This window comes from Balaenoptera borealis (genome assembly GCF_965194805.1).
Source record: "Balaenoptera borealis genome assembly, chromosome: 1".
In the NCBI taxonomy this organism is placed as follows: Eukaryota; Metazoa; Chordata; class Mammalia; order Artiodactyla; family Balaenopteridae; genus Balaenoptera; species Balaenoptera borealis.
In genome coordinates, this window is record NC_138860.1 from 177,801,427 (window position 1) to 177,815,802 (window position 14,376).

Sequence of the window (14,376 nt, forward strand, 5' to 3'; positions counted from 1 at the left end):
TTTGGTATCTGCCGTAGAGGTTTATTTGAAGGGGAGCTTAACGTTTCTTCGAAGGAGGGGTTGCTGCGAGCCCCCTTCCTGCCTGCTCGGGTAAGGCCCCTCCACCCCGACCTCTGGGAAAGGGAGCAGCCTCCATCTCCCCGGGAACTCCGGCCCTGGGGTGGTCTCCCCCGCGCGGCCAGGGAGGGAACCGGAGCCGCGCCGATCAGGCCCCGCCCGCGAAGGTGGTGCGAAGCCCGGCCCAGCCTCACAGCCGGGCCCGCCCGGCCCAGACCCGCGGGCGCGCGCGGCGGCGGCGGGGATCCGGGCGTCGCTGGGGGCACCATGCGGAGCCTGTGGCCGCCGTGGCCGGTGGCCGCCGCGCTGTCGGCGCTGGGGGTGAGGCGCGGTGTTGCATAAGCGGGGAGGGGGGTGGCGGAGGGAGGCGGGAACCCCCCTCCCCCGCCGCGGGCCGGTCCGTGGGCCGGTCTCGGTGTCCCGGCCGGGGCGGGGCGCGGCATTGGAGGCGGCGGGTGGCCGCTTCCCCATTCGGGCGTGCGAGCCATGGAGGCGCTAAGAGAATCCGTGCTGCACTTGGCCTTGCAGATGTCGACCTACAAGCGGGCTACGCTGGACGAGGAGGACCTGGTGGACTCGCTCTCCGAGGGTGACGTGTACCCAAACCACCTGCAGGTAGGAACCCGGGCCCTCTGTGAGCCCCCAGCCCAGGCCCACCAGGCAGTCGCGCTGGTGCCGCCCCCACCCCGCCCCAATCCTGCCAGCCGGGAGGGAGGGGGCCAGTGCCAGACCGGCAGCTCTGGGCTCCTTGTTGAAAAAGTCTTTCTGGGTTAGAAGTGCCCCTGAGACGCTGGACTCCCCCCACCGGCCTCCCCTCCCCAGCTCTGCACCTCCCCAAACCCTCCCGACCACCTGCTACTGGGGCTACAGGCCAGGTGGCAGAGTTGAAGCATCCTGTAGAGGTGAGCTGGTCCAGTTCTCTTTTCACAGAAGAGGCCGTTCCCTGAGTACTGAGAGACCTGCCCAGGGTCGCACAGCCCTTTACCAGCAGAGTCTAAAACTGTCCCAGTTGTAGCATGGAAAGCCCTGGAATCCCGTCAGTCCTCGGCCAGCTGGGGTGGGTGGTCACCCTGTCTGGTGGGCATTACCCCATTCTTCCTCTTTCCCCCCAGTCCCTGAGTTTGCTGGGGGTTGGAGCCCATCCTCTGCTCCCCCTTTCCCTGCCCCTTTCAGCCTACTCAGGAAGCCCAATTCCTCCCCCACCCAGGGTCTGCCCCTGTGGGATTCCAATATGCCCACCACCTCCCTGCCTGGTAGCAGACCAGTGAGTGTGGCTTCCTTCTGCTCTTCTTCCCCTGTGGGGCTGAGCTGGGACAGTCCTGACCAGGACCTCATCCCTGGCTGGGTTTGGACTCAAGCAGGTGGATGGGAGTGAGTTGGAAATATGAAGGATGCCCAAGGGGGCCCTGTGACCTGACTTCCGAAAAACCGGCTTAAAGAGGGGCTGGAGCAGCTCAGTCCAGGAGGACTTCTGCCGGGTTGACCAAGGGGGGCATTGAGGAGAGTCTTGGGGCTGCCCAGTGAACTGACAACAAATCACAACTCCTCCGAAGGGCAAGCTTAGGGTGTGTGGAAACTTAGGCTGCCAGGCCCAACCCTACTCAGGCTCTTAGAAGCTGGGATAATAATATTAGTAAAGGGAAACAGCGTTGATTGAGTCCCTCCTCCAGTCTGGTTAAATAGGCCCAGGGAGATCCAAACTCATGATCCCAAGTGGTCTGCCCGCTGGAATAGAGCACCTTTACCTACATCCCACTTAACTTCAGGACCACCCCCATGAGCTATAGGGATTACTGTTCCCACTTACAGATGAGGAAACTGAGGCTCCGAAAGGGGAGACAATTTGCCTTAGGTCACAGAGCTAGAAATCTGGGAGTGAGAAATCAAACCCAGTCTGTCTAGACCCTCTTCCCCATAGACCCTTCTTAAGAGGCTAAATCCAGCAGGAAATTAGATTTCTGTGGCAGGCACTTTTCCCTTCCCAAATCAAAACAGAATCTAATCAGCAATCTTTTTCAGTCTCATCTTTCACAGAAGGTTCTAAATATATCAGCACAGAAGCATTTCGGGATTCACAACAAAATAATATGCTGTGTTGTCATCATAACAGCAACCCACGTGGGTATAGCCTTTTTTCAGGCCACAAAGTACATTCATCCGCCTGAGGCTGCCTGGCAGAGTGGAGGCAGCCCAGTCTCTGAAGCCGGGGGCCCAGCTTTGAATTTGACACCACTTGTGATCTTGGGTGAGCAGCTTAATCTCTTTAAGTCGCAATTCCCTCATCTGTAAAATGGAGTTAGAGAAAATGGATGTAATGCATATTTCTGGGCCTGCTAGGATTCTTGTTTTTTTTTCTGATCATGAGGTAAGGGCCCCTGTGGCTATGTTACACATGACAAAGCTGACTCTCAGAGAGGTTGGGGACATTCCTGTGGTCACAGAGCTATCATGTGGTTGGAGTGCATACTGCCACTGGTTGGCAGTACACCAAACTGCCAAACTGGGTAAATCGCCCACTTTTACTACAGGAAAAGGCAAAAAGCTTGCCCCAAGGATTTGGAGGCATTTCTGTGGGTACCCAGCCTGGCTTTCCTTGAGACTCCCCGACTTCCCTAAAGCAAACGTGAACTAGCTAACAATTGTTCTTCTAAGAGTCGAGAACCTGTTTATCTCATCTTACAAAGCAGAGTTTTCTATTAATTTTATGTTTTTAATCATAGGGATTTTTTTTCCAATATAAAAACTTTGCATGCTCATTTGTGGGAAAAAAAAAAAAGAGTCAAGTATAAAAAAAGATTTACAAAGAAACAGTAACCCCACCACTCAGAGATAACCGCTTCTGGTTTTTCACATTTGCTTATATATATTTTAGAATATAGTTGAGCTCACTCTAAGTACACAATATTTTGTCCTGCTTTTTTCATTTAATGCCACTTCATAAGCATTTTTCTATGTTGTTAAAAACTTTGTAAACATCAACTGTACCTCAATTTTAAAAATACTTCCGCTAATTCCCTGGTGGTCCAGTGGTTAGGACTTGGCGCTTTCACTGCCGAGTGCCCAAGTTTGATCCCTGGCTGGGGAGCTAACATCCCGCAAGCCATGTGGTGGGACCAAAAAAATAAAATACAATAAAAAAATACTTCCAAAACATGCTGCCATTAAAAATCATAATACTTTATGGTACCAATATATAAAAGTATATTTACTCAATCTGCTACAGTTGGACAGTAGGCCCAATATCTGTAAAACTGTGGGTGACCATTTTCTAGACTTTCGAATAATTTCCTGTGAGTGATTGCTAGAAACGCAACTGCTCCCTCAATTTTAGGCTTTTTAAAATGGACCCAGTCCCCCAAAATCTCCCTCTCTTGATGGGCAGCTATAAAAATCAGCTACTTGATTTTTCGAAGTTTGGAAGCCCATTGGTTCTCGGAACTTCAAAGTCGTCGATACCAACACTAGTAAATGAAAACTTGCATCTTTCAGCCAAACTTGCCACCTTTTTGCCTGAACATGCTGACAAAGTGCTGTATTTAGCTGGAGCAAATTTCTACCTGTACCTCACCTGAAAGGATTTTTCTTTTCCTTGATCTCATATTTGAGGTACAAGTTAATTACAGTCAACTAAAATTAGTCACTGTGGACTGAGTACAGAATTGAAAGCCCCATCTCTAACACGGAGCCCCAGCTTCGCCTCTCATGGGCTCTGAGACCTGAAAACTACTCACTTAAACCGCTTTTTTTGGCAAGATGGGGTTAATATTAATCCACCTCTCAGAGCTGTCGCAGAGATTGAAGTGAGACAATATAAGTGAAAGCACCATGTATACTGCACAGGAAATGCATTTGGTTGTTATCGGGATCATTATCAAAACTCACCAGGCATGATAGCTCAGTGATGCCCTAAATATAATAGCTTTGCCTCTGTTCTGCTCAAACTGGCTGCCTGGTCTCCTCACACCCCAGTGGCTCAAAGAGAAATAGCTAAAGATACACTTGCAGCCTAAACTGGGGAGCAGAGGGCCACAACTGTTTACCAAAACCTTTGAAACTCATCCAGTTAATCCTAAAAATCAATTTTTTCAAGAAAAAGGAAAGCCGAGATATTTAATTCTTAGTGGTGGTTTTCTCATTTTTCTACCCGCCCCACCCCCACCCCCGCCATGCACAGAGCTGTCTTTCGCAGGTGATTTCAGAGACAGTCCCACTGAGTACTTTAGAGAGACCTCTTGGCTTTACCAGGAAACCCTTTCAGCTCTACCTGCCTGTTAGATCTTTATACTCCTGGCCTTCGAGTTGTTCTAGGATCTGAGCTGGTCAGACCTGGCACCTCATCCAACTTCCTCATTTTAAAAATAGGTGACTGAGGTCCAGAGGCTGCCCAGGGTTGCACGAGGGATCTTGATAAAGTCAAGGCTGACCTTTGACTTCTCGGATTTGTGCCCTTTCTCCCTTGCCATCGTGTCATCAGCAGGCTGGGTGTTTCTCTGGGAAGCCAAGAGAGCTGGAAAGTGCTTCTTCTAAATACTAGACTTTGATCCTGTTTAGATATAAGGAGTCCCCTCCCTCCCCACAGGTACTACTATAAGCTGTTCTCAGTCACTGGAAGAGAGTCAGGCACAGGGGCAGAGGGGCAGGTAGGGCTCAGGAAGGAAATGGGGAGGACAGGAGGGCGTTACAGTTTCACTCTGGCCTGGCCCCAGTGGCCTCAGCCAGAAGCTCACCATATAGAAACTGTGCTAGAAGAAACTTCCCCAACCTAACACCCTGACGGAGGCAGGATATCACGCAGGGCCAGGCTGCCCTGGTCTGTCTGCTCTGAAAGGCTGACTTCGAGGCAGGCAGCCAGGCCTCCCTGCCAGCCCTCACGGAGTGGTCTGGCCTTTGGGCTGCAGCGTGTGCGCTCCCTGCCAAACCTTTGGCCAGACTGACTCCTGTTCGCTGCTCCACTCAGCCCAGGTCGCTGGGGGGCCAGGCGGCGACTCAGGAAAAGACTCTGCCTTCCCTCTGGAGCCCCTGCTTCCTCTGAAAGCTGGGCTCCCCGCCCCTTCTGCTGGCTTGTCTCCTGGGCCCCGGCGTGGTGTCCCATCCTCGCCTGCAGAACTCGTTCTTGCAGAACTTTGCTGAACCAGGCCCTCACTTCTGTAACCGAATATTTATCCCTCATCAGGGCTTTGTTCCCTTGGCCGTGGAAACCCTGGGAACTCCTGGGCTAGACAGCTAGACGGTTCCTGCCTCTTTCTCGTTCTCCAGCTCTGTTTCCTTCTCGGTCTCCCTCTCCACCTGTCTTGCCAGCGCCTCCTTTCCTTTCTGTTTCATTCTCTCTCTGCCTCACACGACAGTCGCTAAGATGTTAAGCCTGCCAGTGAGCTGAGCATTCACCGTCATCCTTACCCCATCTTCCAGGCGTCAGCTCTGCACCTTAGCTGATGCCCCTTACCTGTTACCTCTCCAGAGACCAAGAGGGCTGCCCGTCACTAATCCCCCGACCCTCCGCGTCCCTGCAGACCCTCCTCTCGTGATCAGCACGCCCTCATTTCCAAAAGGCCGGCTCTGAAGGAGGCGAGGCGGGGACAAGAGGGGCTCAGGGAGGAGACAGCACGGAGCCAGACAGCGGCTCAGACCCACAGCCCCAGCCCTGTCCGTTGCACCCAGGAGTTGGACAGGCTCTCCTGGAGAGGCCTCTTGAGCCCGGCGCGGTCTCCCGGTGACTTCTCCTGCCGCGGGAGGATGCCTCTGGATTTCTTCTGCCCTCAGACACGAGGCTTGTGCAGAAACCAAGAGGCCCGTCAACCTGGTAGTTCAAGTCGAGCAAAGAATAGTACAGAGGCTAAAAACCCTATTTTCAAATTCCGTTTGCCATTTCTGCCTAGAACTATGAATTTTTAATTTAATTCTGACTTAATTCTATTTAAGTTTTGCAGTGAACACCATCTGTTTGTTTGACGTTAAACGATGAGGCTCAGCTCGGCTTGCTGCTCCTGGGGGCCAGCGTGGCCACTCGGCTGAGGCTGTGGGTTCGGGAGGGACGTGGGTTTTCTCACGCTGTCTCCTCGCCCCACTTCCTGTGTTTCTTCTGGAGCTAGTATTCATACCTACTCTTAGGGATGTTGTGAAGATAGAATAGCATCATCTAGCAACAAAATAGAATGAACGTGATGCCAGGAGCACAGAAAGCCCTCAAACAATACCTGCCATGATTACTCTTTTTTTCCTTCCCTCCCTTTGTCTTTCATCCTCTCCCTTTTATTTCTTCTTTCTCTCCCTTTCACCTCCTCAGCTTCCCTGCACCTCGATATTGCTCTGTCCGCATAAGAGAGGATTTTCTGCTTCCCCAGCCCTGACGGCTGTGATCCTTGGCCTCCGAGGGGACGGGGTACCTGTTACACCAAGGTCGCTCCGTCCCTTAGCTTTTCACCCCTCTCCCCCAACGAGCTGAGCCTTGGTAATGGGGGCACTGAGAAGCCCAGAGTGGGAGGCAGAAGGTGAGACCAGCTCAGGGGCCCAGGAAAAGTAAATGTCAGCATCCCCAGACAAGGCAAATCCTTTGGGGGGCCTCTGAAATACCGGTGCCCAGGGTAAACTGCATGAGAGAATTGATGCCTCTGAAAAAGCACTTTATAGACGTCGATTGCTGTGAGCATGTCAGCATCGTCCCAGGCTGTGTCTGCACCAGTAGCGTGGTCAGAATCTTCATGTCTCACGTTTTTAAAAAGGTTCTTAAGAGATTTCAGGAGGCGGCCCACCCCGACCCCGACCCCCACCTGACACAGCTGCTTCTGTGTCCGAGCCTCCCGGACCTCCATAGAATTGTCACCAAGCCTCAAGTTCCTTTTCTCGGTTGTAGAACCCATCTGTTTTTTTTTTTCCACAAAAAGTTCTTGTCTTCCTCTTTCTCTAGAGCAGCAACCCCCAGTCATTTTCTGTTCACAGAATAGCCAGTGATGACCACGAGGCTGTTCAATGCCCTTCCCTAAGGTGACCAGCCTCAGATTCCCAGGCACCAGTGTGAGGCTCCCTGAAGGCTGTGACCTGCTCCTAGGGGCACCTGTCCCCTCAGCTGTTGGGGGGCACTGACAGGTCAGAGGCTGGGTCTCCTCATCTCCCCTGACATCACCCGCTTCACCTCCTGGCAGGCTGTGGGTCTCCCTGCCTGCATGCCTGCTCCCCTCCAAGCCTTGCTCCTTCCACCTTGGCTTTTCCAAAGGGTAAATCTAATCGTATCACTCCAGCCCTCAGGAAGAAGTCCCCGGTCTTTCACCTGGCTTACGGCACCCCTTAGGATCCAGGCCCCCCTTTTCCCTTCCCCTCCCCATTCACCTGGCCAGCTTCTAGTTATTCTTTAAGACCCAGCCCAGGCATCCCCACCTCTAGGAAGCCTTCCCAGACTGAACCTCTGCCCACCCCAGTCTATTTCTTTATCTGCCTCTCTGCTGGGCAGTGAGCAGCTGAAAACAAGGGAGTCTATCTTTCCCCTCGGTCCTTCCAATGTGGCCCTGAGTTGGTGCTCGACTGTTGGCCACAATGTCACTAAACTGAACCCCACCTTCAGGGGACCCTTCCTGTCCCGCGGCCCTGGCTTTTGCAGGAAGCGCCTTGTAGAACAGAGGGGAGCCCCCAGCTGGCCTCGGGTCTGAGGGCCGGGCCGAGGACTCTGAGTGCTATAGACTGGTGGGTTCCTCCTCAGCCTGGAAGGCCCTGTCACGCCCTCCACTTCCTCCCATTGTGCCTCCTTTCCTGTTTAGCTGGACTGTTAGGCTGAGGACATTTTTTCCTCCCTTTGAGGACCTGCTCCAATGGAGCTATTTCTCCATTGCATCTCCCCTGACATCTCCCAAGACTCTAATCTCTGACCCACAGGCGGGCTCTAGAATCAATACACTTGGGCTCAAATCAGAGCTCTACCCATTTAGCTGAGTGATGAGAGGCAAGGGTCTCACCTCTCCGGACTTCGGTTTCCTCATTTGTAAAAAGAAACTAAGAACACAGCCCTCATGGGATTATGAGAGTTTCGACAGCTAAGGCTGGCTGTGCCCCTGGGAAGTGTGCACCGTGGTTGTGTCATCATGGGGGTTGTGTCACCCCCGGCCTGTTGAAGCTGGAGCTCTGAAGAGAGCCCGGCTGGATGTCTGCTGGATGCCTGCGAGTCCAAACATCCTGTTTTTTTTTTAACTCCTTACTGGAGAAACAGGGAAAAGCTGATCTTTTTTTTTCTTCTTCTACCCGTATCAGGTGACACAAAAAACACAAGCCCAGCTGGGTTGACTGCTTGACTCTGATGTTTAGCAGCGAATCTGAGCTGCCGAGCAGGGTGGTGGTTCCTTTCCTGGATTAGGACTGATTCCGTGGGAACCAGACCACCCCTGAGGCAGGAGGGGACATCAGGCAGCCCTGATGTCTCTCCTGGGGAGTGGGGGCCCTGGGCTCACGTTCTCCTTGCCCCGCCTGTCTCCCTCCCTACAGGTGAACTTCCGAAGCCCCCGGAGTGGCCAGAGGTGCTGGGCTGCACGGACCCAGCTGGAGAAGCGGCTGGTGGTGCTGGTGGCACTTCTGGCGGCAGGAATGGTGGCCTGCTTGGCAGCTGTAGGCATCCAGTACCGGACAAGTAGGTGCCCCCGTGTTGCGTGATGGGCTTCACTCACTCCTGCCCCAGGCTCTGTCCACTTGTGTAAGGGGGCTTCCCCAGTCTAGCCAGGCCTGGCCTCCGAGGCCAAGGAAAGAGCTGGGTCTGGAGGCTGGGGTTGCTGCAACAGACCAAGACCTGGGAGCTGGGCAGATGGGTGATGTGAAGGGTTTGGGGTCAGAAGGACATGAGTTCAAATCCTGGCCTGGCAACTTATTGTCCGTGTGGCCTTGGACAAGTCACTCAATCTCTCAGAGCCTGTGTCTTCTCTACTTTAAATGGAGAAAATAGTGCTCAGTTTGGGGATGTCTCTGAGGATTCGAGATGATGTCTGTCCCATACCTGGTGCCCAATAGGCCTTCTCTAGCCTTAGCTCCGGGTACTATTATTGTTAGGATGTGGGCTGGTTCGACACATGGGCTGGCCCTGTCCTCCATCCTTAGTTCCAGCAAAATAGCAATAATGGCTTCCGTTTGCTGAATACTTTCCATGTACCAAATACCAGGCCTCTCCTTTACGGATATAATCTCATTGCCTCCTCACAGCAGCCCTGTGAGGTGTGGTTGCTTCTGGCCCCGTTTTCCGCACAAGGAAACTGAGGCAGTGGCGCTAAGTGACTTGCCCAAGGTCATGTGGCTAGTGCGAGAGGGAGTGGGGCAGCTGGAGTTCAACCGTGTGCTGGCGGGCCCCAGAGCTCAGGCTTTGTAATTCATGGTGCACCCCAGGGTGGGTTAGTACTCCCAGAAAAGCTGTCCTTCTGTGAGCCAGGGACCTTTGTGTGCCTCTGTCATCTCATTTCTCTGTCCTACCTTGTATAGCAGTATGATCAGACCCCGCTTCAATCCCACTGTCAGGGGCCTGAGGCTGGTTCTCTGTGTCTGGCTGAGTAGATGTAGCAAGTGCCTTACACAGAATCAATGATCCATAAGCTCTTATGGACCTGGAAAGGGCAGATCCAAGTTAAAAATAAGGATGGGAGTCCAGTCAATTCCAGGATCTCTCCCCTGGGCCCCAAGATCCAGCTTTCTGATGACAGTAGCCCACCTGGTTGAGTAGCCTCTGGGGCTTTGCCAAGAGTTTAACCCCATCAACTTGGTCACCTGGTACTCATCCCATCAGAGCGATGGTGAACCTTCACAGGATCGGGGAACATCAACTGCAGGTTTTGTTGAGCCTTCTCCACTGTGAATTTACTGGCCTGCGTGGGTGGCCATGCTGCACTGGGATGAGGAAGGGATTTGGGGGCCTGGAGGGAGGGCAGGACTTCATCTGAGTCATCCTTACATCCCTCCTGGATCAAGCACTCATTCATTCATTCATTCATTCATTATTCCTTCCACAAACATTTAATGAGTACTTAATCTATGTCAGGTGCCTAAGTGGTACCTAAGAAATAATCGCTTGTTTAACTGACTATTTAATGATTTGTAGATGTTTTACCAAATGCGCCTAGCACAGCAGGTGATTAATGCATATCTGATTAATTAATTAATGATTTCTTAACCATATATGCTTAGCATAGTGCCTGCATGCCATAGATGTGCAAATACTTTGCAAAATGAATAAGTAAATGATTGAGTGAACAAAGAGCAAGAAGGAGGACTAAGTGGGAACAGCCTTTCTCTACTGATCACTCTTGTCCTGCAGCTGCCATCTTCCTGTTTTTTTTTTGGCCACACCACAAGGCATGTGGGATCTTAGTTCCCCGACCAGGGATCGAACACGCGCCCACTGCATTGGAAGCACAGAGCCTTAACCACTGGACCACCAGGGAAGTCCTGCTGCAGCCACCATCTTGCTTCATCCTAAATCAGGTTTAGTTCAGAACACCCTGCTGGGAAGTATAGGCCCTAGCCAGCCTCGTCTGCCCAGCTCTTGGCCCTGTGAATGGGGAGCAGGCTAGACTCCAGCAGGCAGTATTGCCCTGAGATTGCCCCTAGGAGTTCCCAGGCTGTTTCTCCATCAGAAACCAGAAGGGAGCCCCCAAGGCCTGGCTTCTAGTGATTGGGCCCCAAACACTTCTGTCATTGCCAGGTGGGGCCCACAGAGAGGAATCCTGCTTCTGTCTGTCCCTTCCACCTCGGGGCTGCAGAAGGGTTTTCCCCAGGCTGGACCTGGGTGAGGGGAATTCTTCCCCCAGGGTGGAGCTGGGCCGGGAATCCGGTGACCCTTGAGCCAATTCATGTGTCTTTATCAGCTGCCTGGGCCTGGGAAAGCAGCGGCCACCCCAGATACTGACAATAACCTCATTACCCAGCAGCAGGTGCTGGCTGGCATCAGCCACATCTGTGCAAACATCAGTCAATGCAAATTCTGATGATTCTGAAAGACTCACCTTTAAGTTATGTCTGGGCACTTAAATACATATTTATCCACCTTCCTACTGCACCATCCTTTCCAGAAACTTACAGATGCTTTGCAAGCAGTGGCAGCAAAACAAACGATAAATTCTCTGGAAAATATTCTGAAGTGTCTTACTTCGTGTCGAGGCCAGGCACCATCCAGACGAGTGTCTGTGAGCTAGATCTGGGACCTGCTCGACGGATCATGCACGTCCTAAAGGGAAGAAATATTTTCTGCATCCACAGGTGGTGACCGAGGGCTGGACAAAGCTCTTATATTCACTCAGCCATTCATTCATTCAACAAACATGTATTGGACAGCTGCTAGGTGCCAAGTTCAATGCTGGGCAAAGGAACTATAAATGCAAGTAAGATGATGGCCCTACCCTCAGGCTCCCATTCGAGTGGGAGATGTAGACAAGGAGACGGCCATGACATAGCATGGTCTGTGCTCAGATAGCGGACACACAGGCAGCCAAGGGGCGCAGAGAAGGATGAGGGTCTGGGAAGGTTTCCCCGAGGAGAGGGAGCCTGAGCTGAGTTTTTGAAGGTGTTGACAGGAGATTAGGGGACCTGGAAACCATGAATTAATTAATCAAATGTACATTAAGCACCTGCTAGGCCAAGGATAGTTGGTAAAGCATCTACAAACCAGTAATAGTTAAATAATCAAGTGATTATTGCTTAAGTACCACCTGGGTACCTTACAGTGTGCCTAGCAGATTAGGTGCTTAGTGAAGAACTCAAGCCTCTCAGACTGATTCCTGGGGGCTGGCTTCTTAGTTTGTTTTAAAACCAAGTCCCCGTATGATCACTACAAATACCTCTCTCTCTCTGACACACACACACACACACACACACACACACACACACACATTCTGATGTGTCTTGCTCCCTGAGGATCACCCTCTTAACAGCTGGCTTCTGTGTTTTCCCACCAGCAAAGTATTTGTCAAGCTTTACTTCCTGCAGTTTGTTGTATAAAAACAATAGGTATTCTTTTCCTTTTCCAAATATGAAGTTATATCATAATAGTGAATAGACTTTTTCAAACTACACAGAAATTTTTTCCCCCCACCCCCTGCCCCCATAAAGATTCTGGTACATTCCCTTAGTCGGGAAGCATGCAACTCAAAGATGTCATTTAGAGATATTTTAAATGGTGCCATGTCCCCTACCATTTCCTTTCTCTATTTTCATGCCTAAGGGCTCAATAATCTTTAATTGTTGTACGGTCATCTCAAAACAAGTAATTACCTCGACATAGAGTCACCCTGATTTTTGTGCTGTTGTGCAACTGTTCTGAGCCCTTTGTCAGCCTTCAGGACTTTGGGTTTGTCATCAGATGTTAATAAGCACACAGGCTGCCCAGCCCCAGCTGGCATTGTGTCTCCGAGTGAGAGGAAGACCACCCTGCCAGTCCATGCATTCTCTTCTGCTCTCTGAGGATTGGCCTGGGAACACTGGACCCTAAGACTCCAGGGAGCTGAGCCCCCCGCCCAGCCATGAGATGATCATCACCATGAAACTGGTTCTACTGTTCTTCCTCATCTCCAGATGGAGAAACCGACCCTCAGAGACGCGAGGCCACTTGCATGAGGCCAGAAGCAGAAAGCTGGGATTTGAACCCAGGTCTAAGAAACAGCCCCCGACGCCTGCCCTGCTGCCTTCCTCCCTGTGCAGTGGGGAACCGAATGCGCCAGAAGGGCTGCAGCAGCCCCTGGCATGACTGGCCAAGGGGTGGTGAGGGAGAGTGGGAAAACCCCGGCCTTGGCGTTGCCGCAGCAGCCTGGAGTGGGGTCAGCCCGGGCACTCCCACACCACAGAGCGACCTTGCTCCGTTCACTTGCTCAGAGCCTCGGCGTCCTCATCCTCCAACGGGGGTGTCGCCCCCGTATCAGGAAACGGTCCCTCTTGTTGCCGGTCAGCTTGGGTCAGCAGGCGGTGCGGCTGGGCCTGTGTGCTTCGTCACAAGCCTCCGTCTCCTGCAGTCAGCTTCATCTCGTCACCTGGGGCTGGGCCACGGCTAAGGCTGCCCACCGTTTGCTTCCTTTGCTTGAGCCCACCGACCAACCTCGCCGCGGGAGTCCGGCCCCCTCCTCTTGCCTCTGCCCCACGTCCTGGGAGAACCGGCTCAAAGGAAGCTGGTTCCTCTGCTCACTGTGTTTTGGGGGCACTTGGAGGATTTGGCAGCCTTCCACACTGCCCACCTGCGCCAACTCCCATCCCTCCTCATGGTAGCACCTGACAGATGCGGCTGCCCTGCCTCCTGGCCAGTCATCACCGGGAGGGCTCCCTTCCAGGCCCATGGCAGGCATAGCAGAGAGGCTGGGGTTCAAACCCCAGTGGCCACTGAGCAGGGTACTTAGTCTCTCTGTGCCCCAGTTTCCTCATATGTAAAGATGGCCTTAAGCAAAGTGATCTCTTAGGGTTGTTTCATTTTTGTTTTTTTGAAGATTCAGTGAGATAACTCTGCTGCCTTGTACTCAGGGGGAATGATTTTTCATAGTTCCTTCTGTTCCTAAGACTCTTTCCTTCTTCCTGAGTCCTGGCACCGTATTGTCTGCATCACCCATTTGGCGTGGACTCAATATCCTCCGTCTATGTTGGTAGAATAAATAACAGACATTTCTCCTACTGTTGTCTTTTTACTTTTCTTGTATAATGTGGGTATCCCCAACTAAATTATTAACTCTTGGAGGAAAGGACTATGCCTTTTATATCCTCCCCACCACACACACACACACACACACCACACACACAAACACCACACACACCACGCACACACCACACACACCCACCACACACACCCATACACACACACACACACACCACACACACATACACACACCACACACACACCACACACACACCACACGCACCACACACACCACACACACACCACACACACACCACACACACACCACACACACCACACACACACCACACACACCACACACACACACCACACACACACACACACCACACACACACCACACACAGACACACATACCACACACACACATACCACACACACACCACACACACACAGACACACATACCACACACACACCACACACGCACACCACACACCACACGCACACCACACACCACACACACACACCACACACCACAGACACACACATACACCACACACACACGCATTCTGCAAAGAACCTGGAAGATACTCAGTAATTGTTTTGTTGAATAAATGAATGCATGAATGAGCAAATAAATTTGTTGAACATCAGGGAATAATAAAGAAATAAATGAATATTTGTGGAAGGAAGGACTGATTAAAAGAAGCACCTTGGTTCTGGGTAATTTTTAAAGCCATAGAAAGGATTTTAG

At 52.0% G+C, this 14,376-nt stretch overlaps 1 protein-coding gene across 2 annotated transcripts in view; it reads left to right on the top strand.

Moving 5' to 3' along the window:
- ECE1 (endothelin converting enzyme 1) overlaps positions 1-14,376 on the top strand; it is a 119,728-nt gene that overhangs the window by 57,703 nt on the left and 47,649 nt on the right. Inside the window, exons 1-3 of one of the 2 annotated variants that reach the window (XM_082372730.1) lie at positions 245-378; positions 586-672; positions 8,524-8,665. In XM_082372730.1, coding sequence (XP_082228856.1) covers positions 325-378; positions 586-672; positions 8,524-8,665 — 283 coding nt within the window. In that variant the 5' untranslated portion in view covers positions 245-324. Of the gene's footprint in view, positions 1-244; positions 379-585; positions 673-8,523; positions 8,666-14,376 lie in introns of those variants that run through there. The other variant, XM_082372731.1, reaches the window with a different exon arrangement.